The sequence below is a fragment of the Melanotaenia boesemani genome, chromosome 1, assembly GCF_017639745.1.
Source record: "Melanotaenia boesemani isolate fMelBoe1 chromosome 1, fMelBoe1.pri, whole genome shotgun sequence".
Classification (NCBI taxonomy): domain Eukaryota; kingdom Metazoa; phylum Chordata; class Actinopteri; order Atheriniformes; family Melanotaeniidae; genus Melanotaenia; species Melanotaenia boesemani.
In genome coordinates, this window is record NC_055682.1 from 24,372,227 (window position 1) to 24,396,759 (window position 24,533).

Genomic DNA, 24,533 nt, shown 5'->3' on the forward strand with positions numbered 1-24,533 from the left:
TGACTGGCCCGTACCTGCGCTGCCCAGGTATCTTCCTGAGAGACAAACGGCGGCGCGGTTGCCCATTTACTCACCATCTTGTTCAAATTGACACAAACATCAGAGGCTGTGAAATAGGATTTGAGGCTTTTAGTTTGTCTTAGTAAAAGGGAAGCAAAAGCCCCTTTATATGAGTCACAAGTGATAATTAAGAGCTGTAGAAATACAACTGTTAGAGTGCAAAGCTAACAGTGCAGATGCGTGGTAAAAAATAAGTCTTTATTTAACAAAAAAGTTTTAAATCCATTGGGGCTCTGGTGCTACTGCAGATTTTTAAATAATCAGGAGTTTGGAATAACTTCTGCGTTACCTGCCCCCTTTCTTTCCACACCTGTTGCGCACCGAGGATGCTCAGATGCAAAAACACAACAAAATCAACTGGTCAATGCAGTTAGGTGTGTTTTAACATCCATTTCGTCTCCTCAATAACCCTTAGAACAGCAATTGCTGCAGCCTTTAAAGTCCAATGTGATGGTCTCCGTTGTTCTAAAGTTTTGAAAACAATAAAAACAATAACAATACATAATAATAAAGATAAATAATATTTAAGATAGCCTAATTAGCTAGTTTAATAAGGCCTTTAACACATATCCAGGAAAAGCTTTTCACATGTTGACTGTTTTTAAAATCAGTGGAGAAGCACCTGAACGCAAAAGTGCAAATGCAGACTAAACTAGCAAACAGTGGTTTACTACAATGTGCCTGTTTCCTTTTGAGCATGCTGCGGAAGTAATGGACACTCCAAAGCTTTATTGAAAGAAAAAACAGTAAAAACAATTAAAATGGAGAATATGGTGTTCAGGAGAGAATATTTCAAAGTTCAAAATTCATTGCACCTCTTTGGAAGTTTAGCACGTGCAGAAATAACAGAGCTCACTGTAATTTAATTTTATAGTTAAATGAAATTAAACAATACAAAGCTATAACAACCAAATAAGTCAGGTAGAGTGTGTTGTTAGCCGTTAGCTGTGATACAGCTACACCGTGACACGCAGGCCGGTGCGCTCCTGGGCCACCTTGTGCACTTCCCAGTTCTGCACCGAGTCCCGTCCAAGGTGTGACGTGGAGCCGTCGCTCCAGCCAATCACTGCCAACTTCAAGCTGATGCTGAAGGGAAAGTTGCTGCTAAGAGCCGCAGATTTTTTTTCTCAGTCTCACTGACATTTCAACTTCACGACGGATCCAAAGGTAGATAGATTTTAATCGGGACCTACAAGTTTCTGTTACAGGACACGGAGTAGAAATCTGGGGACTGAGAAAACCACGTTATTTTTAACGGACAGGATACCGGTTATACGCCGCTGCTGCCTTTCGTCCGGTGAGTTTGAGCGTGTTACTCTTCTGAACAATTTCGTTTTGAAATTTAAATGTAACCTTCTTGTTGAAAATACGCAAACAGCACTCATTTATGTGCTTCTACTTTTTATAACAGCTCGCAAATCATGACAATGTAACTGAGCGTTTTAAGCCTGCTTCACTGGAAACGTTTGTGGGTAAATGATGACAAAAAAATAAATATGAATATAAACCGTTTAACAACATGCACATTGTTTCATGTGGTCCTGGAAGCGTACACCCACACAAATGTGAGCGTGCTGATTCCGTTTTTTGTTGTCATCTATTACTCACACATTAAGCGTGTAATTAGCGAACATTGCTGATGGATTAGACGCACGTCACTCCTTTAAAAACGCCTGTTACTGTGAGATATACGCAATGAAAATTAGACATTTAAACCTGCACAGTGGCCTAAATTTAATGATCAGTTCTATTCAGCTCTACCCGATCTATTAGCCCAGAGGAAAGGTCGCCTTCCACAAGTGGAATTTGTCACCGTGGACTGCAGATTTGAGAGCCCGGAGATCTTCATCGTCTCGCTGAAGCTTCTGGTTTTGGAGAAACTAGAATTTTGATGTAGATGTTGAGTTAAACGTCGCGCTGTAGATCGACTTGCTTGTTTTTTTAACAACTTGCAAACATGAAAATGACACGAGGTTTGACGGTTTTCACTTGGACTTCTGTGTTTAAAGGTAAAAGGGTCTTTTGTTCAATTTCCTTCTCAAGACCCAAAGAGTCTAAGCGAGTCTCAGGTCCAGGTTCCTGCATGTTTGGCTCCTGTGTTTCTTCCTGTCACGCCTGTCGAGCAGCGTTGTGACACCATTAGCCCCGGTGTTTATCCCAGCCTTCAGCCTTTTGCCAGGAGAGGGCTTTCGCGGACCACAACTTCAACGTCCTGTACAAAAACAGCTCCATACGCCCAATATCTTGCCAGAAATTTTTAAGAATTATGAACTCTTAAAGACTGACATGTTCAATAAAGAACAGCATAAAATAAACTTATAATCCTATAAATCTAATACATTAGAAAATGCAGTCATCAGTTATGATTGAAGATGGACGCAGATGATTCGACCTTTTACACATAGAGCTAAATAGGTGCAACTTGCAAACATCTCCACTTGAAGAAGCTACATGGTTGTGTCCTGCACGCAGTGATGGAGTGATGTCTCACTATATTTTCTCAATGTCCTGAAAAATAAGTCGCCTTTAACAGAGATCCTGCTGAGGGTAGCGCTCCACGTGCACAGTCATGTTTAGAAAAACAACCGCTTGATGAAATCTTCCCGCAAAAGTCGAACAAGCAAGTGACTGTGAAATGGCTGCTGTTAAAAAAATGGACTCTTACATAGTACACTTGGAAATGATTTATGCAAATAAATTGGCGGTGTCCTCGTGCATCCGTTTCGGGTGAATGGATGTGACAGTCTGAGGCTGTTTGATGAATGACAGCTCATGTTAACAAAAATGCAGCTGCATTGTGTAAAAAAAAAATCATTTCAAAATGAGTTACAAATGTTTTAATAAAATTGAATCAATATTTATTTGTGGTAATATTTAATAATAAATGCTATGAGCAGTTTTAAGAAACATAATGAATTAATAATTATCTATTCACAAAATGAAAATGTACATCTTTTTTAACTTTTTGACAGTGAAAACACATTAATTACAAAACAAACAAAAATAAATAAAAAAACCAGACCAGAAAAAAAAAGAAGAAAAAAAAATCTAGTAAAAACCAATTTGTATTTCCTTCTGGAATAACTAAATTCCAACTTGTTTTATGATTACAAAACTATTTAAAAAATAAAGTAATTTAAAATTAGATCAATACAATGGAAATAAAAGCCAGTGTAATTAAAATTTAGATAGAATTGTTACAACTTCATGTTGTAAATATGTTGTCATTTTTTCTAGTAGACATCCCCCAGATGTTCTAATGAATACAAAGTAAGTAAACTGTGACCCCCAGTGGGGGATCATCACAAAGACAAATGACTATCAATTAAAATACAATAATGAACAAAAATGTCTTTAAAGACAAAATCCTATCACAGGAATTTACCAAATTTATTAAAAAGGGGATTTTCAAAGATTATAAAACTGCACCAATTTCTACATACCAGCTTAAAAAAAATCCATTTTCCTCTTACCAAAACGTTTTTCCAATCCAGATCATCACTCATTCAATGACTTTCGTTCTTTCTTTCCTTCCTTCATTCTTTCTTTTATTTTTGTATTTAAAAGTTTCTACAGGGGTGCAAATACCACATTGCCTAAAGGGAAAATAGCGGCCAGATTAGGCTTTCCTTTCAAGGCCTGTGACATTAGTTGCTGCTAATCCGAATTGGGCTAATTGCTTTCCCAACATCGCCCCCTTCCACCCTAATTCTTTTTCTTTTCTTTTCTTTTCTTTTCTTTTTTTGTCCTGTAGAAACTATCATATCTGCTACAAACCTGCAATGTGAACGTAATTTAGATATACAGTCTTTTTTTTCCTACACCTGGGTCCTATAAATGCTGTTGACACACTTGACAAATCCGTGTAGGTTGTGAGAAGAAAAAAATAAATAAAAAAGTAAACAAAACAAAACAGAAATCTCTTGAATGGAGACAACGAATTAGCTCTTGGAGCGGATTTACAGCTTAACCAAAGAAATCAATAACCTACTGGAGGTATTGTTTCCAAAGAAAACTACTTGACACTCTCATCGGGGAATCTGTCTTTCAGCAGGCAGGTTAGCGGTCTGCATTTTTGACAGCTGCAGTCTGTGACAAGTGAGTGGTAATAACATTTGCACAACAAAGGAAGAAATACCATACTTTTCAGTTGATGATCTTGGGGACATTTAAATTTTTAGATGCAATATTGCAGCTTTTTGTTGAATCTTGGTATGAATTTAAATCAGAAACTCGAAACCATTTCTATTTATATATATAAAAAAATATTCTCCACAGCTCTCATGCGGACGTCTGTGTCATACTGACTCAACCATCAAGCACTCATCGCTTAGTAAACACTACAAACCTCAAGACCCCTTTGGTCCTTCAGTCAACGAGCTATTCTGGCAGTCCAATATGCTTCTCTCAAATTAACCAAAAAAATAACTGATCTTGTAGGAAACTGTTAATGCTCACTGATGATGATTGTTGGTTGAAAGTTAAACTCTTCCTTTACTGTGAAAATTCAAACCAATTCGAGGTCACTTCATAGGAAAAAACTCCTGTCTGTGGGGGGACTGTGAGGTGGTGCAGGGGGTGTTTGTAGTCGAATGCATGTCTAATGGGGGGAAAGTCCTTGACGTGAAAATGTTAGGGAACCCCTCCTTCAGCTGATATAAGCTGCAGCCATTCACGCCAGGGCTATAGGCTGAGCCACCAGTCTAAGTAAGTAGAAACAAAGCAGGAAGGAGAAACAGATGAATGTGCTTGTTTAGTTTACGGGTTGTTTGATGAGGGAGTATTGGCCAAAGTGTTGTTCCTCACCGCGGGACCCTCGGTGACAGTTTGAGCCGGTCCTCTCAGCTCATTATCTCGCCGGCCCACTGAGGGCCCCATTCAAGCCGGGCAGTCCCTCACCTCCCCCTTTCCTCCCTCTCTGCCTCTCACCCTCTCCCTCTCGCTGGCAGCGTCGTTTGTCTACTCATTGAACCCACAGTCAGGAATGCGATGGTTGTTAGGGAGCCCTCTTTCACCTCCGAAGTGTTTTATTGATGAGCTCTGACTTCTCCTACTTTTTCACATGTCAAAGAAAGTCAAGTGTAGGCCTCCATGACTTCATTTCGTGGCCTCCAATCCCCAGAAAAAAAAAATCTTTCCCCTCCCCCTGCTTCTGCCCCTCTGTAGTCTCAGTCTCTTCACCCCTTCATGCACCCCCTTTTCTACTTCGGTTTGGCTTCAACATCCACACAAACCTCTCACTCTCTTCCCCTCGATTTTAACCCCCTCCCTTTTGGTCTGAGCGACGGGGCTCCTCGGCGCTGAGACTGGTGCTGCCCAAAGCCCCGAGTCTCCGCTCAAACACGGGCGCAGAGGGGTTGCTTTTGGGTGCGTTGAGGTGTGCGTTAATACCCAAGTCATTCAACCAGCGCAGTTTGGGAGCGTGTGGCCATGGCTACACAGTCATTTGCTTTACTTTATTTACGCGTGCTATTTGCTGTCAGGTCGCAAGAGTGACGTCGCCGAGCCTTGCAAATGTGTCCATAAAAAGCAGCCGAGCTTGCCTAAAGGCTGCGCTATTTACGCACGGCGTTCTTGTTGACAGGAGGGGTAAGGCTATTCAGGGGAAGGTAATGGTCAAAGAATAAACAAAAGCACGTGGTCGATTTTTCTTTTCCTTTCTTTCTTTTTTTTTCTTCAATGAGGGAAGACCGTGTTTCCCCTCTTTTTTAATGCAAGAGATTTTTGAAGTATGCAAATTTGAAGCTGAATGCTAAACAACTTTTGCCAACTTATCTGGTGCTAAAGCACCACCAAACTTCCTCTGAGACTCAGATTGATACGTTTCAGCTTAATCATCTGTTTTGGAGTAAAATAAACTTTCTTATTTTAAGCTAATCGCCTAGAAGAGAGTGAGAAGCTAGTGCGCGTCAAGCTTTTCATAGACAGACTAATGCAGAATGATAAAGTCTAAACTCCATCTAAATCTGAGCTGACGCTTTGCTACATGCCTGCAAACTTTCAAATAACACAACCACATGCGTCTCCACTTTAATCGCATCTGTACAGAATCCACTGCTTCATAAAAGGCACGCTGCAGCTCTTTGTGATTTTAATTTGGTGTTACGAGCTCCAACATTCACGTGCGCGCTGCTCTACCGGTATAGTCCCCCCTCCCTCCCCCCATCTTTTTTTTATTTTTTTTATTTTTAGTAGCACTAGCTAGCCTCAGGTTGTAGCTAGGCATGCCTGAGGTTCCCTGCCTGCCTGCGCGGACCCAATTCAGCCTTGAAGAATAGAGCTTTCCTTCCAATAAGCATTTCCACGGCAGTTGCTTTTGCAATAGGGTAATATTCAGCAAGTGAGCACAGAGTATTTGCAAGCGTGGGCTGATTAGTGGGTTGGGAAGACTCTTTCTCTCTCTCTCTCTCTCTCTCTCTCTCTCTCTCTCTCTCTCTCTCTCTCTCTCTCTCTCTCTCTCTCTCTCTCTCTCTCTCATTCTCGCTGTGGCTCGGCCCCGTTTCCCGCTTAGGCTGTGTGGTGCAGGGGGAAGTGTTTATATGGGGGATGATGACAGAGGTCGGGTCGCGCTAATGGGCCAGTGAAGAGCGGCGGAGGGAAGCGAGGAGAGGAGAGGCGCGCACAACAGACCAGGAACACATACATTAATACACTTGTTCTATCACCAATCAGCATAGGTGTGTTCATTCTCTTTACCCCCACCTCCTTTCCTCCCTCCCCTCTTTTGCCTCTACACACCCCCGTCATCACCCTCCCTCGTTCTCTTCCCCACTCTCTCTCATCCCGACTCTCTCATTCGCTCTCTCACACGCCAGCGCACATCCTCGCCAAACTCTGTGCGTCCTGACATCTGAGTTCACTGTCAATCTCTGTCTCCTTCGCAGGATCCCCTCCGTCTCCGCCGAAGACCACTGGAAACTAATTTTTTCCTCTTCTAAACTTCCCGTGAGAGACTGATCGTGGTCGGCCTTTTTTTTTTTTTTTTTTTTTTTTTTTTTCTTTGGTGTGGACAACTAGGCTAACCTATAGTTTGTCAAGGAGTTTGAAAACGACGCAGGATGCCCCAAAAAGGTGAGATCTTTACTAAAAGTTTGTTCTTAAATTATTATAAACAAATTATTATAAATCACAATTATTATTATTATTATTATTATTATTATTATTATTATTATTATTATTATTATTACAGTTGGCTTATTTTCGGGTGTAGGGTGAGGATCAGGGGTCAGGATGCATGTGTTTTATCGTTTGGACTGTGCAGCCTGTCTTCTGACTGGACTCTCTCAAAAGTGCGAACAGCCTTTAGCGCCTCTGTCGGTTTTATCTGCTCCATTTTTGTTGTTGTGTTTAGGCCTACGGATAGCTTACCGCTTATTTATGACAGCAAAGAGTAAAAAGTCACGTTGGGCCAGGACAGTGATCATCGTGGAGAATGGGGCGCAATGACCCGTTGAGGAAAGGTGTCAGATTGATTCATGCAGGCGAGTCACCCAAGCGCTTTCAAAAAAAAAAAAAAAAAAAAAAAAAACTCCACGAAGCACTTGCAAGGTCCGTTTTAGCGTGTTTGTGCGTCAGAGACCATATAACTGCCCCCCATGTTTCTAAGGTAAATTTGATGAAAACATCTTCAGCTGATTTTATAGCTTAACAGTTTGGTTCTGGGGATAATTTCAAGTAGGAAATTACTGACCTTGCTTGGCCCATAACCGTGTAAAAAAAAACATTTTTAGAAATATATCTGTTGTAAATAGATTTTGTTATTTAATAGAACATAAACTTTAATTCCAAAACTGTTGCAGCTTTTAAACTATTTTCTGTTTTTATACATGTTTTCAAAATGATGCACTGATTAACTTTAACTATACACGTACGTTGTGTAATTTTAAAACAAAACTCTGCATAAAACAGAAAAAGGTCTAAAACAATAAACAATAAAACTTTTGGTTATATATTAACATGTTCTCATCTTAACTGCATTAAACTTATCGTTTACTAAATATTTAATTGTGTGTGTGTGTATATATATACATATATATATTTATGTATATATATATATACATATATATATAGATAGATATATATCTATATATATATATATATATAGATATATACTACCAAAATTGTAGTATCCAAGGCCCACATGGCCTACTGCATGTAGGAATGAATGTTGTAATGTTGTTAGTGCAGAATCCCCGGCCTGAATAAGTATGTTGAATTAAGATTTTGCTGTTACGGATTACAGGGACAGAAAAGCATATTAGATAGATCGTCGTTAACCTCAACAACAACGTTTGAGCTTTCAACCCTAAATGAATGATTAACCACTTGCTCCTTACAATGCTAAAAGCTACTACAGGGAATTTACAGACTAACTATTGTGCAAATTTTTTTTATTAAGATTTTTTCCCTCTACATCCAATTTAACTTCACAACATTCGGCTAAAAATACACAGTGTATACAAGTTTATTTATGCGCCGTTCTAAGGTTTTCAGGCTGACTCAAAAGCAGGGCCATGTGAAGGAATCTGAATTTGATAAATGACCGAGCAGCCCATTTATTAAACATGAAAAGGAAGCTACAATCTGAAAGTAATGGCGGCCCTGCGTGCATCTCACAAACTAGTCTTGGACTAAAACGCAGTGTGTGAGACGTCGACATTACAGGCCACTTTGCTCCGCTCAAAACACAACTTTGTAGGAAGAGAGAAAATGAAAACTTCAGTCTTCTCCCTCCCTGGCCCCCTTTTTATCTGTTCTCTTTTCAATGGCTTCTTTACTGCATTTGTCTTTTCCAATTGAGCGCCCCACTGCGCTGTTGTGTATTTAAACCCGCTTTACAACCCGCACCAGCAGCACCAAATAACCACCAAATATTTTTTAACAAGAAATTACTTTTTTAAAAAAAATGTAGAAAAGCAGGGCAAACAAAACACACATTCACGCACCAGCGGCAGCGGGGTCACGGTCGTGCACGTGTGTGTGTGTGTGTGTGTGTGTTTGTGTGTGTGTGTGCGTTTTTGTGTGTGTGTGAATGGTCCCGGAGGGGGTGGATACATGCCTCCGGCTCTTTGTATTAATCTGAACTTGTTGGTGTGTTTAGTGGGGAAGCTGCGTGTTTCTAGTCGCGGAGGCCGAGTTTTCGCCCTGGGTTTGAGGTATACGGAGGCAAAAAGAGGGGGTGCATTGTTGGACTTTGTGCACCAGCTTTGTACCCCCTCCTGGTCTGGACTTTTGCAGAGCAGTGAGGCGAAGTAGACAACGTGTGTCACTGTACAGTTTCCACGATAGACTCCGCAAGAGGGGGCATATCAAGTTTAAAAGAAAAAGGCTATATAGAGGCCTCTTGCTGGGACGATAAGGGTTGATTTCTTTGTTTGAAAAGAAAAAAGAAAAGTCTGAAAACACTAAAGGAAACAGTGAAGAGTTACAGGCCCTACATCGCGACTATAGTTTGAATGATTTTTGACAGGTGCTTTAGGAAACATGCCTAATATGGAAGTTGTCAATTTGAATTTATTTGCTTGGCAACAAGAATTACGTTAATTGTAAATATAGGACAAGAAAAAAAGTATCAGTATAGCCATGGCTGTGCTAATGTGTTGTTTTGCTTTGTCCTATAGGGAGACATTAAGTAGTGAAAACGGCAGATGATTGACTAAATTGTAATAGAGTGGACAGTCAACTCTGTTTCCAGGCAAGTTTAATTAAAATGCATACATACACTGAGGATGTTAAAATTCACTGTGCATCTATAATTTTAAACAAGCAGATCCGCAAAATTCAAAACGAACGAGATGAAAAACAAATTATGTATTTTAAAGAAATGTTGCAAACTATATGACACTCAAAGCAAACAAAGATCTGTACACTGTAGATTTTTTTTTTGATGCTAACCAGTTTTGTTATTTCCCTGTGACGCTTAGAATACCACAACCAAGCCACGTGGGAGTCTGGCGTAGCCTCAATGATGCAGAACAGTAAGTTGTTTTAATATATATATATTTTTTTTTATTTTTTTTCAAACTTTTCATTACAGTCGCAGGTTCTAACGTGGTTGCAGGAAAGCAACACCCACCGACAGTTTGCACTGGTTGTTAAAGCGGAATTAATTTAAGACACACTTTAAATAAAAAGGGAAACAAAAGGAAAATTATGTGCAGGCAAAAAAAGAAAAAAGAAAAAAATGCATGACTTCCTGAGATGCGGGGAAGAAATAATCTCAGTTATTTGATGGCTGTTTCATTCTTGTTAATTTATTTTTTTTGTGCAATGATAGGTAGGCAAGTTATTATTGAACAAGTTAATCACACGTCGTCCTTCTCCAGGGAGAAAGAGAGGAGGGAGAAGGGGAGAATAGAGGGGGCTGGGTTGAGAGGGAGATTTTTGTTTCTGCTTGAGTTGGTATTAAATAATTGCACAGCCGTCTGCATTAGCGTTAGAGCTGGCTGCCAGGCTGCATACAAGATTAGCTGCGCGGAGAAGAGTCCTGCAGGAAACACAAGGAATAGCAATAATGTCATATGTAGATTAGTCCATATTCTTCCCGGACAGACAGCATGAACTAGAAAAGAAAATGCTCATATTATAACCGCAGGCCTCACTCTTGGTGCAGGCTGAACGGGGAAATAAATATTAAAACAACCATATTGTCGTGGGTGCCAATCAAAAGAAACAAGATTTATGAAGTTGCTTAAAAGTCTTATTCCTGGTGTGTGTTTCAAACAAAAAAAAGATAAACATGAAACATTTTCTCTCTTGCTGCTGGACAAGAGGTGTATGACATCTGTGATGAAGGTGTGTGGAATAATTTTATTACATTACTCTCCATATACCTTGATGACGTGTGTGTGCTGTAACCTGTGCGCATTAGTCTAAATATGTTTGAATCCAATGTTGGGCCACATGTCAGTTGGATTGTTTTGATGTGTAGAGGTGTGATTCATGTGACAAAAACAAAAAAGCTCTTTCTCATTGGAATCTTATTTACAGGCCGCAGCGCTGTAAATTTTTCTCTTTTTTTTCTTTTTCTTATATTGTCTTGCTTGCCAGTCGTCCACTATACAGATGCTAAGGCCTTATCAAAGCTGTGTACAACACCCCTGTGCTCCTGCTTGCTACGGATTGATGTTAATGGGATGCTCCCCTGGCTTGGCGTGTGATGTCTGGTGCGAATTGCCGAGGAGATATCATTGGGCTCGGCCCTTTGGGTTGTCTAAAGGTCGCGACGGCCTCGCTGGCTTTTGTGCTAATAACTCCTGGGTGTATATGGTGGGGAGCGTCCAAATTGACACCATATGTTTTCCTATTAGTCGACTTGCAATAGAATACAAGGCGCATAATCAGCGCCAGCGGGCGAGATCGACTCTGGGCACTTGAGGGAATTGCTGCATGATTAAGACTTAACCTTAGAGAATTTGATTTTTATGTGATGTCCTTATCTGACGGTTTTATCGATCCGGAGAATTTATATGATAGTTACAAATCAAAAGTGATGGAGCAGTCACGGAGAACCCGCAGAGTAGAGCAGGACTTAATGTGGGGAGGCCAATTTCAGCGTAAGAAGTCTATTAATTCCACTTAATCCTGGAATTACCAAAGAGCTGGAGGGATGATAATGGATTTACTATCAATCAGATCCACGCTAGAAGATTATTACACATTGCGGCCAAAAGGGATATGTTACTTAGTTAAACAGGTTTATATCCAGTCAAGTATAAAGAGGCCCCTTTTTGTTATTTAATATAAATAAAGTCTGTATTTAAAGCCGAGTGGCCACTGTAGCACATTTCAGAGGAAAGACACCCACTGATTCCACACAACAGGACTGCAGTGGCTGTGAGCATTTGTTGTCAAATACAAACAAGGGGGGAAAAAACTGCATGTCACTTTTAATATGTTAAGAATCCAGGCGCGCCCTCGTTTGTGTGACCGCGCGTAGCCCCTGGCCACCTTAAAACGAAGTCTCCCTCGGAGGGTAAACGAGTAGCGTCCAATTTTGTCTGAGTGATATCCAAATGCAGACAGAAAGGGTCGTTTTATCATGCTACTATTTGTCGTGACGATGCGATTTTCAAAAGCAGAGCGGTGTCATAAAGTGACATGCCTGCCACAAGTGCTCCAACTGATCTTTTCAATTAGCCTCCCATGCATGATCCGAGGCGACTTCCGCCTATTTCCAGAAATTAAGCTCAAACTTGACGTGCAGCTAGCTTTATTTTAAAGACAAATGTCAGGCAGGCTCATCATATTTTCCCCCTCTTCTATATTTGGAGCTTATTTATTGCTAAGGAGCCTCTGCTCCCGGAGTCAATGTACCGGGCGGCAGCGCAGGGGAAGGGAGCGGAGAAACAGAGAGCAGCTCAGGCACTCCGGGGAGTCAGCTCTCCCATTTGGCTTCAGGTTTGCAAGCTTATCCTGTGCTTTAGAGACATTACAACAGTATAGGAATATTTTCTTCTTTTAAAAAGAAATGATTTTTTAGACAATAAGTAATAATAAAAGTGGCTACTCTGGAGCTAGTATGTTGATGTTTATTGTTGATGCGTAATTACTGGCTGTTTAGAGGGGATATCAGAGCCGGGATTTTGTTGATTTAATGCTACTTTCCCAAAAGCGATGCTTTTGCATGGACGCTAATTTAACATTTTATTTCAGTCTGCTCTTTTATGGGATTATTGATGTTGCTGGTTCATCATTTAGATAGTTTTTATGAGGAAGGTGCTGGTCGTGGTGAGGGAATGGATAACGGTACTAGTGCTTTAACACCGAAGTTTGCCGGTTTGATAAAAGGTTGGTTGAATTTTGTCGTAGCAAACAAGCGACTGATTTGTTAATTTAGTGCTAAAAATATGGAGATGTTTTGACTAGAATTATATGATGCTGCTGTTTGATTCATTTTCTGCACGCGTTAGCTGCTATAACTGCGCAGTGTTTGAAAAGGAGGATGTTTGTCAAATGTCCTAACCTTTTTCCATTAGCAGATCACAATTTAAGGAATTTTTAAAACCTTAAATGAATCTAATTTTTTAAAGGAAACTTTTGTATGCTGCCTTCATGTTGCATCTTTAACTCGGTTAGCCTTGCGCTTTAACCATTCTCCTCACCATTAAATGAAAACCATGTGCATTCTCATACATTTTACCTGGTGCTGTGATGTGGTGTGATGTGATGACTCCGTTGCTTTTGTCCCCATGTAGGTCACAGTGGCGTAAACCAGCTTGGTGGTGTGTTTGTTAATGGTAGACCGCTGCCGGATTCCACCAGGCAGAAAATAGTTGAACTTGCTCACAGTGGTGCTCGACCCTGCGACATCTCCAGGATATTGCAGGTGACAATCTCGCTCTTTTTTAAATTTTTTTTCCAGAAAACAGGTTCATGCAGACTTTGCTGGATACAATCTACCTGATTGTAAATTAGCACATGGAGCGAAGTGGGAATAACTTAACGCTTAAGTTTTCATATAACATCCGTATTTTGTGCATCATAAATATTCAATTTCTGACAGTTTTAAACAAGAAATATTTTTACTTATATTTTTCCTTAACTGGAAATATAATAAGGCAGAAAAAAATTATTTGTTATACTTATTTAAAAATAAAAATAAACAATAATAATATTAATAATAAAACAGCCTAATATACAATTCAAGGCATATTTTCTGTGTTATAGACCCATGATGAAGTCCAAGTGCTGGACAGTGAAAAGGTGATAATTATTTGAGCCATCTTAGAAATTCCGCTAATAGTCATAAATAATGTATGTGAATTGTGTCTTTTGTTTCCTATCCAGGTATCCAACGGCTGCGTGAGCAAGATCCTGGGAAGATATTATGAAACTGGCTCCATAAGACCGAGAGCAATAGGCGGCAGCAAGCCCAGGGTCGCCACTCCAGAGGTGGTCGCGAAAATAGCGCAGTACAAGCGGGAGTGTCCGTCAATCTTCGCGTGGGAGATCCGTGATAGACTTCTGTCGGAGGGGATCTGCACCAACGACAACATACCCAGCGTAAGTGTATTTACTGGAAGTTGTGTGCATGATTTAATTTGCCACATGAAATGCCTTTTTCTCATGCAGTGGAGGAAAGGGAGATGGGCATCCAACCATTCAGTCTTATTAAATACACTGAGTTGCAAAGTGAGGGAGGGAGGAGGGAGGAAGGGGGGGTGATTGGGGGTGGGGTGGGGCAGACATGATGCGTATGTGATCACCCATACAGTCGATTAGGAGAACATCGCAGTTTTGCACTTTGCAAGATTTTTTCCCCCAGGTTTATTGTGATGAGATGTATGCACCCTGTTCCCACCCACGTCTTTGCCCCTGCATGTAGACACATTCTAATCCTAATCTTGATTTTTATCATATGCAATTTGTCATTCAGGTGTCATCAATAAACAGAGTCCTTCGCAACCTGGCTAGTGAAAAGCAACAGATGGGCGCAGATGGCATGTATGACAAGCTGAGAATGCTCAACGGTCAGACAGGAACTTGGGGGACCCGGCCCGGCTGGTACCCCGGAACATCAGTGCCAGGGCAGCCCAACCAAGGTGAGCCTCATTATCACACAGTGGCGATGAAGACACCTTGACGCACGTGGTTGTTGGGTTGTATCTGCGAAGGATTTTACCGGATGTTCTAGCTCTGATTTGGGACCCCAGGCTCTGGATCATACTGAGTCAGTTACAAAAAAAAAAAAAAAAAAAAACCCTATTTGACTTGTTTAAGGATAAATGTCCAAACTCCACAGAACTCGCCATTAACTGCCATAATGGAACATGAATTAAAGAATTACAGCTTAGTTCTCCAGTGGTTTCGTTCCAAAGGCTCTGTTAGGAGGCAGGTATTCTGATGGCGTGTTTCTGATGGCCCCTAACAAGACCCCCAATTAAGCCTTGTCTAAATTAAAGAAGCCATAGGCCATGTATGCAGTTTGAATGCCTCCACTGTCCCAGACATGGATGTGCGTGACAGCGGCTTGTCCTTTCAGCAGAGGTGTCCATCCAACAGCCTGCATTTTCCTCCCCTCCTGATGAGGAGGCAGAGCCGGGGAGCAATGTGCGGGGATATTAGTACAAAGGAATGTTTTACTTCACACGCAATGATTGGTTATGGGAACGGTCCGCACTACGTGTAATTGCTCATTAGAGGGGCTTTGTGTCTCATTATGGCAACATGCAGGAGTGTGGAGATGGTAGGGCTGCTGTGGAAGGTGTTTCACTTCAGAGGGTTTCCGGTCTTGTCGGCCTATCCAGTGCAGGCCAAAAAAACAAAAACAACAAGAACAAAAAAAACAAACAAACATCACTTTAATTCCTTAATACACACACAGTAAACGAAAAAGCACTGTCTGATTTATATGCACAGATACAAGTGTTGGAGTTATATAGGCAAACAAAAAAGAGAAGAAATTGCGTTTGTTTGGTGACCACTTGATAAGTGTGATAATAACCTGTCATCAACAAGATGTAAAAGGGAAATTATTATTATGATTATTATGAGTATTATTGTTTGCTTCAATATGAAAATGCCAATTATATTATAGCATTCATATATAATTTATTTATGCTCCACATATAATAATAATAATAATAATAATAATAATAATAATAATAACAATAATAATAATAATAATAATAATAATGAGTTGTTTATGTAGTTATTGTGTTTTTAAGTATTTGGCTAAAGTAATTGTTTCAAAGGAATGAAAATACGTTTTCCAGCAGACAGCCGAGTAAGCAAAGGAGCGACAGGGGCCCAGAAGAAGACAAGTCTATCCAAAGAGGAACAAAAAAACAAAAACTTCGCACCGATCTTGTCTTTCATCTCTTTCTAATTCTCATTCGCTGGCTATATGGCTGCAAATCCCATCTATAGGATTTAGTCTCTCACTTTCTCTTTCAGTTTTAAGCGGTTTCTCAAGAGTGTTTTGATCCAGTCTCAGCAGCTGAAAGGTGCCGCAATTGGTTCGGTATCTCCTTTTTTCTGCTTTTCCGCCTCACTGGCAGAGACATCGTGATACTAAAGAATGAGTTTATTTCCCAGCGCTTTTTATAAAGAAAACAAATCCCATCCTAGCGTCAGTGGGTCTGGCAGACGGATAATAGCTGCACAATCACTCCTTTTTATGGATTATCCGGAGTGAAGAAACAAATAGCGTGGATACAAACTATTGGCCTACAGATGAATACTTAGTGTATTATGCAGTGAGGAAAATTGTCAAAAAAAAAAAAAAAAAAAAAAAGAGAGAGAGAGGGCGTGAGAGAGAGAAAGTATCGCACCAGGTCTCTTGCACTTACTCTAAAATATAAACACTTACCATCCTTTTAGGCCAACACACGTTCAAATGTTGTCGTCATTTTATTATTATTATTATTATTATTATTATTATTATTATTATTATTATTAACAAATCATTTCATACAAACGCTTAAAAATCAATAAATGAATTTGGTGGTTATACATTGGGATTGCACGTTTTCTTTGTAGTGACCACACTGACAGTGTAACTTTATAAAACATCCGTTCTCAAGCCAAAAAAAACAAAAACAAAAACAAAACAAAACAAACAAATAAAAAACAAACAACCAAAAAATAAAAAAAAGAACCGTGCAACTTTATTACTTCAACCTATGGCGCCTGTCAGACATCAGTGAGATATTACATAAATCTCCCTCTATCAACGCACCCACTAATTTCGCATTAACTTCTCGGTGTGATAATGATGTCCAACAACAAGACAGACATTAGTCGATAAGCCTCGCCCTGTAACTGAAGGGGCCTTTGGGCCTACCGCGGACAAGCAGGAGCAGTGAATAGATTGGCCTTATTTTGGTTGTTCAGGGGGTTGCATGCTCTCTCCTCACTCATTTGTTTCCAATTGAAGACAGAAATCCTGACTGGCATGTAGCTGGCCGGGGGACGTGATTAATGATGGTAGTGGATAAGGGTTAACACACTGGACTCAAAGCTCTGTTGACTGGGATCCTCGTGTGTACAATGCCAAAGCACTATAGCCTGTGTGCCTCCACAGAGAGAGGATCCTTTTGTCATCTCCTCCAATAGCTCCCCTCCCATATATTACACCCACCGAGGGCTCACTGCTCGTCCCTGGCTGTGTCCATAGTTTAATGGTTTCCCTTACTCCTGAAGGCATTGTATCATTCTGAAAAGCGTCTTCTCCTATTCAAAAGTTGGTGGTCACCTCAATGGCTCTACCAACGCCCATATGGGAACGACCATTGAGGCACTGCTCTGTCCTAAAATAAAGAGGGGGGCTACAGAGTTTGGGGTTTTAATACATTTCATAGGCTCTGAAAGGAGGCTCGCCACATCTTGTCACATTTCTCTTAACCTTTTGAGAACACACTCTATTGTTGGGATGCGATAAGTGCGTGCAACCTTTCCCTCGCCAGCCTGTTTTTCCCACAATATTTTATAAACAGTTTAACTGTTAAGCCTTTTTGACATCACTCCTTTTCAAGCAGGCACCCGTCTGTCATCTGGCAACATTAGAGAGAAATTGCAATAATTTCTCCAATTCTGAATTAAATTAACCATGATGGGGGCCGTAATTAATGATGTATCGTCGCGGTCTGTACAATTAGCTGTAGGCTGATGCAACATGAGGCCCGATAATTAATTATTCAATTAGCTTAAATGAATGTATATTTCCATTAAGCTTTTTTTTCTATCCTCTCAGATGGCTGCCAACAACAGGACGGCGCAGGAGAAAACACAAATTCCATCAGCTCGAACGGCGAGGATTCAGAGGAGACACAGATGCGCCTGCAGCTCAAGAGGAAACTACAGAGAAATCGTACATCCTTCACACAGGAGCAAATTGAAGCACTGGAAAAAGGTCAGATAATCTGTGGAATATTTTTATTAACATGCCCTTGATCATGAAAAGTAAATTTAATTCTAAGAAAAATTGTTTGGACTGCTAAGGCCTAAAAACATATTTAGACATAGCCATTTAATTAACCAACAGCCCTGTAAAAAACCCAGATACCCTGTACCTAATCTACCTTTTCCTCCCTAACACTTTTATCTGCGCAATGTCTCCCGTTACAGAATTTGAAAGAACTCATTATCCAGATGTTTTCGCACGAGAAAGACTAGCAGCAAAAATCGACCTACCTGAAGCAAGAATACAAGTGAGTAGACACAACTTTTTCATTTGTGGGAAACAACAAGCAACCTGAGAGTTATGGCCTTTATGAAAACCATAATGGAAATGTTTTTTTTTCTAGGTATGGTTCTCAAATAGAAGAGCAAAGTGGAGGCGAGAGGAAAAGCTGCGGAACCAGCGCAGACAGGCCAACAACTCCTCCAGTCACATCCCCATCAGCAGCAGCTTCAGCACCAGCGTCTATCAGGCCATCCCACAACCCACCACACCGGGTCGGTACCCCACACACTTAAGGCCCACTTATGCTCAAAGCGGAAGAGGGATAAACAGAGGGACGGACATTAGTACTGCATCTGTTACGCACGTAATAATTTGGTCAATTTTTACAAGAGCTTACCTATCCGTCGCTTGACGCAGAAAACGAAGCAATACCACCGGAAATCGCGGGGGCAGTGCTGAGCAGAATAGCTGACATGCGACCAGCAGGGGAAAAAACCCAAACAAACAAACCAGAGAAGAAGAATGAGAACGCGGGGTAAAAAAAAAAGTAGAAGAAAACGAATCGAGCACAGCAACTGTAAAAATTGTGCAAGCTTTTATTCTACATTCTATTCTAGAGTCATTTAGCAACTTGGAAGAAAGTATGCGAGTGTAGGACATCCCAATTTATTTACGTAGTAGCCTAAAGGATCATAAATTGGCCTTGACACAACTCCCTAAGCCCTTAAAAAATAATATATTTTTGTCAACTTTTGCTCCGCACAAAAGCTCCACAGATTGTTACTTCGGTCACATGTTAGCTAAACTGCTTTACTTTCATAACGTAGCCTATAGCTTATAATAACACATCAAACTGCTAGCGGAAATCTGACAGGATCTATGTGAAACAATACCAAACATTATTATGTCTGCGGAACCACCTAAAAGTGGGGAAGAGGCCTCGGTAGCTGTGCGCTCTAGTTCACATGGAGAAGTGCCGCTGCTTTCCTTTTAATGGATGACTGAGCAAAACTTCTCAGCTGACTATCTGCGTAATTACCGAATCAGGCACGAGGGCACACCGGCAGAGCTGAAACTCATGCTCACAAGTCAATCACCTGAGACACACGGTACACTATCTGCCCGGGCCTATCAGCTTGTCAAATAAAGGCGTCACCTCACGCACGCACTGCTGAACGCTAATAAGATGAGCCCCGCACATCCCGAGGGCTGTATGTGTGTATTAAGATTTCTGCTGTTTCAACTTAATATTTCTTTTCCACTCACAGTGTCTTTCACCTCGGGGTCAATGCTGGGTAGGCCCGACTCTGCGCTCACAAACACTTACAGTGCGCTGCCCCCCATGCCCAGTTTCACCATGGCGAATAATCTACCTATGCAAGTAAGTAAAAGGCTACATACAAATTTAAGGAACCTTTCATTATGATTGGATTTATTATAAGAGTAGAATCAAGCACACCAAAAGTAATTTCAACTGTTGCTTGGCTAAATAACGATAAAAGGAAAAGTGTAAAAGTTGTATCCACGACACGGAAAAGAAACAAAACTTATTTAAAATGACAGCATTACAGGGTACTGAGCTGAAAACTATGGATGGCTAAGCTAATGTAACATTCTCTCTTCATCTATAGCCCAGCCAGACCTCCTCTTATTCCTGCATGCTGCCTACAAGTCCGCCTGTGAATGGGCGGAGCTACGAAACATACACGCCCCCTCATATGCAGGCACATATGAACAGCCAATCAATGACCACTTCTGGTACCACCTCAACAGGTAGGCAGAAAGTTTATTACTTACCAACATCCTTGGGAGTTAATGCAATCTAAAAGTGCACTTTTTGAAACATCTGCCACCTCTTCTGTAATTAGGCGGTACTATAGCAATCTCTAATTCATGATGTGTCGCAGCGGCTTTGCCTTTCCATCCAGCCTAGTCAAGAGACTTCATGGTTTACATGTCTGAGGGTCAATATTTCTACATCTCATATCATTTTCTCTCTGCAGGAGCATGAATGCAGTTAATTTCATTGCCACTCTAGGCCATCATGTCAATCCCACAACTCCAGCACATAGTTTAGTTCCACCCCATTAGGATGCTGTTTCTGAAAGCCATATATACCGGTTATAGTCATGAAGAGTTAATCATGCATAACCACATTTCCTCTGTGCTAAATTGCTAATTAATTTGATTCATTTGCTGTTGTACTCTCTCTGTTTAAATGCCATTGCCACAGCCTCAATTTATCGAGCTTGCAAGCCTTTTACTGAGCAGCCTTGTGCAGAACATTGTGACTCATTGCAGCCTCATGCTTGTTCACCTATTTTGCAAGCTTTTAAAGTACAATGCTCTGTCCTAGTGTTAGCTGTCACCTTGAGTGTGCATCTGCTTATCTAATTTAGGCTTCTTTTGGTTTGATTGGCTTTACTTTTTATTGACACCTTTCTCTTTTCTGTCTCTGCAGGACTCATCTCTCCTGGAGTGTCTGTCCCTGTCCAAGTCCCAGGGAGCGAGCCTGACATGTCTCAGTACTGGTCAAGACTACAGTAGAGAAAAGAGCTACTTCACCCTGTAAGCACCCACTCCACCATTGCCCTCCGTCAGTGCTCCTCACACATACACGGCACAGGAAAGTAAAGACATTGGGAGAGAGTTGAGGAGAGGCAACAGAGAGGACAGGAGCGGAGAAAGAAAGGAAAAGAAAGACTCTGGGAGAACCTTGGGACGTCTGGGCTTTGTTTTTCCACTGGGACAGTGTGCTGTTATGTAGCTCCAGGCACATTCAAACGAGGACTTGGAAGAGAGAACAACTATTGAGAGACAGAAAAAATGGACCTCTGTAAAGTGCCCCGTGTTAAATTTTTATGGAACAAAAACTTATCTGTCTTTTTCTATTTCCAACTTCAGTCATTGTTTCCTTTTTTTCTCTGGTGTGTTTGTAAATGGCCATTTGTATGTTAATATGAAACAAAAAGAAAAAAAAAACAAGATCAAGTACTGATAGATGGACTGCTAGAAAACCATGTTGGTCTTGCGTTTGTTTGCGAGAGGAGAACCTGAGAGATTCTGCCATGACTATCTTTTAATCTGCTTATATCGAGACTTTCTACCAGCCTTTGCATGGTCTCTGGACACTGTTGCATATCATTAAGACGAAAAGCTGGAGGGAAGACTCTTACTGTGTCAAAAAAAAAGAAAACTATTTATTAGTCTAATTTCTTACGAGTGGATATTTAACAGAGGAAACTCAAACTCGATCCACCCACTGAGGCTGTGGTCGTGGCTCCTCCGGCCTGCATTTAGACTTGGATCACTGTCAGCAGCCCCAAGTGTGCAAAGACAATGCAACGTGCAACACACCTTGGACCTCTTGCTTTGGTGGTTGGATTGACTCTAAATTACCATGAAGAACATTACATGTGGAAAACAGGTATAAAAGAATACCTGTAGTCTGTAAATGGTAGACTGCGTCTTCGATATAATCCAGTTTGTTTATGTCAAAATGTAAAGTACTTGTCTTCCCTAGAAATCTTCCAGAAAGATTTCTCAAATAAAAGTTGATTTCATTTATATCCCCAAGAATATTCTATAAATGTTCCATGCATCATGAAAAACATTTCTTTAGGGTCAGGTACAATTCGTCTCTTAGGTATAGTTGTAATATAGTGTCCTATGGTCAAAAAAACAAAAAAACAAAAAAGAAAAAAAAAAGAAAAAAAAAAAAAAAGGTGCAACTAGAAATATTTAATTCCTATAATTATGATTAAACATTGCTTGACAGAGTTTTAAACTTAAGTGTTTGGCAGTTGTTTACAAGTACATATCAGATTTAATCATTGTTGATTGTAAAACAGACCAAAGCCTTTGTATTTCATCTAGTACACAATGTTTTTTTTTATTTGTTTTTTTTTTCAAAGAATTTAATCTTGTGTTGCAAAATTTTGTAAACACGTTCTGTTCAATTACATTGGCTTCGAGTTCAGAAGACTGCAGTCAATCCCTGCAGCCCTTATTTATAATTGAAGACCATGGGAGGGTTTTTCTAGCATCATCTGTCATGCTCTTTTGAGTTTTGCATTTTTATTTCAGTGTGTACGTAGAACATGGACACATACTGGGTTTATGTCTGAGCATTGAGATAAAAACGTCTACACGCTGTCTCTTAAATATTTCAATTTAATTTTATTTAAAATGGAGCTTTCTAAATGTATTTTGTGAAAACTATAAAACATTTTGTACAGTAAAATTGTGTCTTAAAGAAAGCCTTTTTTTGCCTGGTCAATGCTGTCAGTTTTCACAGAGCAGGTAAAGACCAGATTTTGACAGAATGCATCATCACTGCAAATGAAAAACATCTCTAATATAACTAGTGTTACTAAAACAGCTAGCAATACACATAACACTTCAAATTCCCTCCGAACAAAGGTGTCCAAAATAACAAACCTCTTGATGTATGGGGGCTGAACCAAGTCGACTCAGACCACACAACACAACACAACACCACCACACAATGAGAAAGGTCAAGCAATTCACCATCACTGGCTCTTGTTTTAGTAGAGTTACGATGGTAAGAAAAAATACAGAAGCAATGAGGAGGAGGAGGGAGCAGAGAGAGAGAGAGAGAGAGAAAAAGTCATGGAATAAAGCAGTCAGCGCCTAGAGCGAAGCGGAGGAGCGATTGTGTGGCAGAGTGAGTTATTTTGCTTCACTTGCTGCCTCAGCAGGGGGGTTATATGTGTGTGTGGATTTAAAGGGGTGTGTAGGTAGAGTGAGAGACCATCTCTAAAAGAAAAAGACATCCAGGAGAGACTGAGGTCAGGTAACATTCACACAGCATGCAAAGACACCAACTGTCTTGCTAAATTGATTAATTGAATTTTTGAATTTGCACCTCACTTAATATTTAATAGTCCAATTCTGAAGTTAGAGGATTGAAAATTAATCAGTTTTCCCCCCATAGATAATTCCACTCCTCTACTGATTTAATCAAGGTTATCACACAAATGGAGGAACACCATTCAGAGTGTGCAAGCAAGAGAAGGCAGAAAAGACGACTGCACAGAGACAGAGTAGGAACATTAATAATTACAGAGAGGGAATAAAAGAGAGATTCTAAATGCAGGAAAGACTGCAATTAGTGGAGGTCTAAATAATACACAGCCTTGGAGTGAAATGGTTGAAATGTAATTCTTGCTTGCAACAAAGTAAGTTTTTGTGAAAAAGTTTTGTAAGAACTTTGCTCTTTTTGATTTGTTCTTTAATGAGACACGATTCTGACCTGGACGAGTCTTAATCTGAATTCCCACAGCAGGGACCAGAGGCTCACATACTCCCCTTCAGCGTCACTTTGCTCTGTTTGAGTGCGTGAGTGGGTTTATGGTTTGAGCAAACATGAAATAAGATTTTCCTCATCATTATAAAAACAAATAGCTTGTTATAGCGTAACTGTGTCTCAGACCAAAGACTCCACAAAGATATTTGGTGTGGTTTATGAGACTTTATCTTGATTTGTGATTTGTGTAAAACACCTGAAGGAAAACAGCAAGAATCAATAGCAGCTGGTAATCAACCAAATATTCTGCCGTCGGTGTCATATTTTTTATTTAACTACAGGCCATTTAAAAAGGGAGCCCTGTAAACTGTGCCAGTGACAGTGAATGTCATTCTTAAGCAGTGTTAAAGATGATTTTTGTAAAAAATTGACATTTTTCCCCCTTAAGAAACTCCAAACACAATGTGTTTTTTAAAAGCAAAATTCTAATGAAATCTGTTCTAATGACTACATCATATAACGTTTTATATACATGCATTTTTGCATCACGCTCTACACTGCATTGTGAGAAAATTACACTTTGACCCTATTTCCAATAATCAATGTGTTATTTTACCAACGTAAACTACCAAGTCTGAAGTCATTTGCCATAAAGGATTATAAATTAGAATTATATTATAAAGTAGGATTAATAAAGAAATAATTTGGTTTTCAGCTATTAAAAAAACATGGCCAATGAAAGCAACATGAAAACACAGCATTACATTCAGGCTCTTTGAATACCAAAGACACTACTGTGGAAGAAGTGAAAGGGACAAGGGCATCTAAAGAAGCACATGTGGTCATTTATCAGTTTTGGATTTGGTGTTTATACAGTAGGCTTAACACACTGAAACCGAAGGTTCCCATACAAATACCTTAAAACAATATTGTTCTGAATAAAAGCTTAAATAAATATGAGGGTTTTGTAAAAAACCTGAAATACAAAAGGACATTAGGAGAGTAAAGTTGGTCTGCCACAATGTTCATCCCTAAAATAAAACCAGTGGCCACAACTTTGGAAAACTGCAACACACT

At 40.2% G+C, this 24,533-nt stretch overlaps 1 protein-coding gene across 8 annotated transcripts; it reads left to right on the forward strand.

The window, feature by feature from the left end:
• Nucleotides 1-1,199: 1,199 nt before the first annotated feature.
• On the forward strand, nt 1,200-22,092 carry pax6b (paired box 6b). Of its 8 annotated transcripts, none has more exons than XM_041991568.1 (14): nt 1,200-1,357; nt 6,945-7,131; nt 9,984-10,037; nt 10,831-10,854; nt 13,257-13,387; nt 13,729-13,764; nt 13,849-14,064; nt 14,438-14,603; nt 17,756-17,914; nt 18,130-18,212; nt 18,309-18,459; nt 19,456-19,568; nt 19,819-19,960; nt 20,649-22,092. In XM_041991568.1, the coding sequence occupies exons 2-14, from the start codon at nt 7,119-7,121 to the stop codon at nt 20,732-20,734; spliced, it is 1,374 nt and encodes a 457-aa protein (XP_041847502.1). In that variant the 5' UTR covers nt 1,200-1,357; nt 6,945-7,118; the 3' UTR covers nt 20,735-22,092. The 8 variants fall into 8 exon arrangements, with proteins under 8 accessions (XP_041847502.1, XP_041847496.1, XP_041847527.1 ...); XM_041991562.1 differs by lacking the exon at nt 1,200-1,357 and adding an exon at nt 6,634-6,737; XM_041991593.1 differs by lacking the exon at nt 1,200-1,357 and adding an exon at nt 9,681-9,754 and having other exon boundaries at nt 6,834-7,131.
• The last annotated feature ends 2,441 nt before the right edge of the window (nt 22,093-24,533 follow it).

Coding starts and splice junctions, on each gene's coding strand:
- pax6b (XM_041991568.1), top strand. Junction 13,388..13,728: donor ACATCTCCAGGATATTGCAG/GTGACAATCTCG, acceptor TCTGTGTTATAG/ACCCATGATGAAGTCCAAGT. Junction 18,460..19,455: donor CCCACAACCCACCACACCGG/GTCGGTACCCCA, acceptor TTCCACTCACAG/TGTCTTTCACCTCGGGGTCA.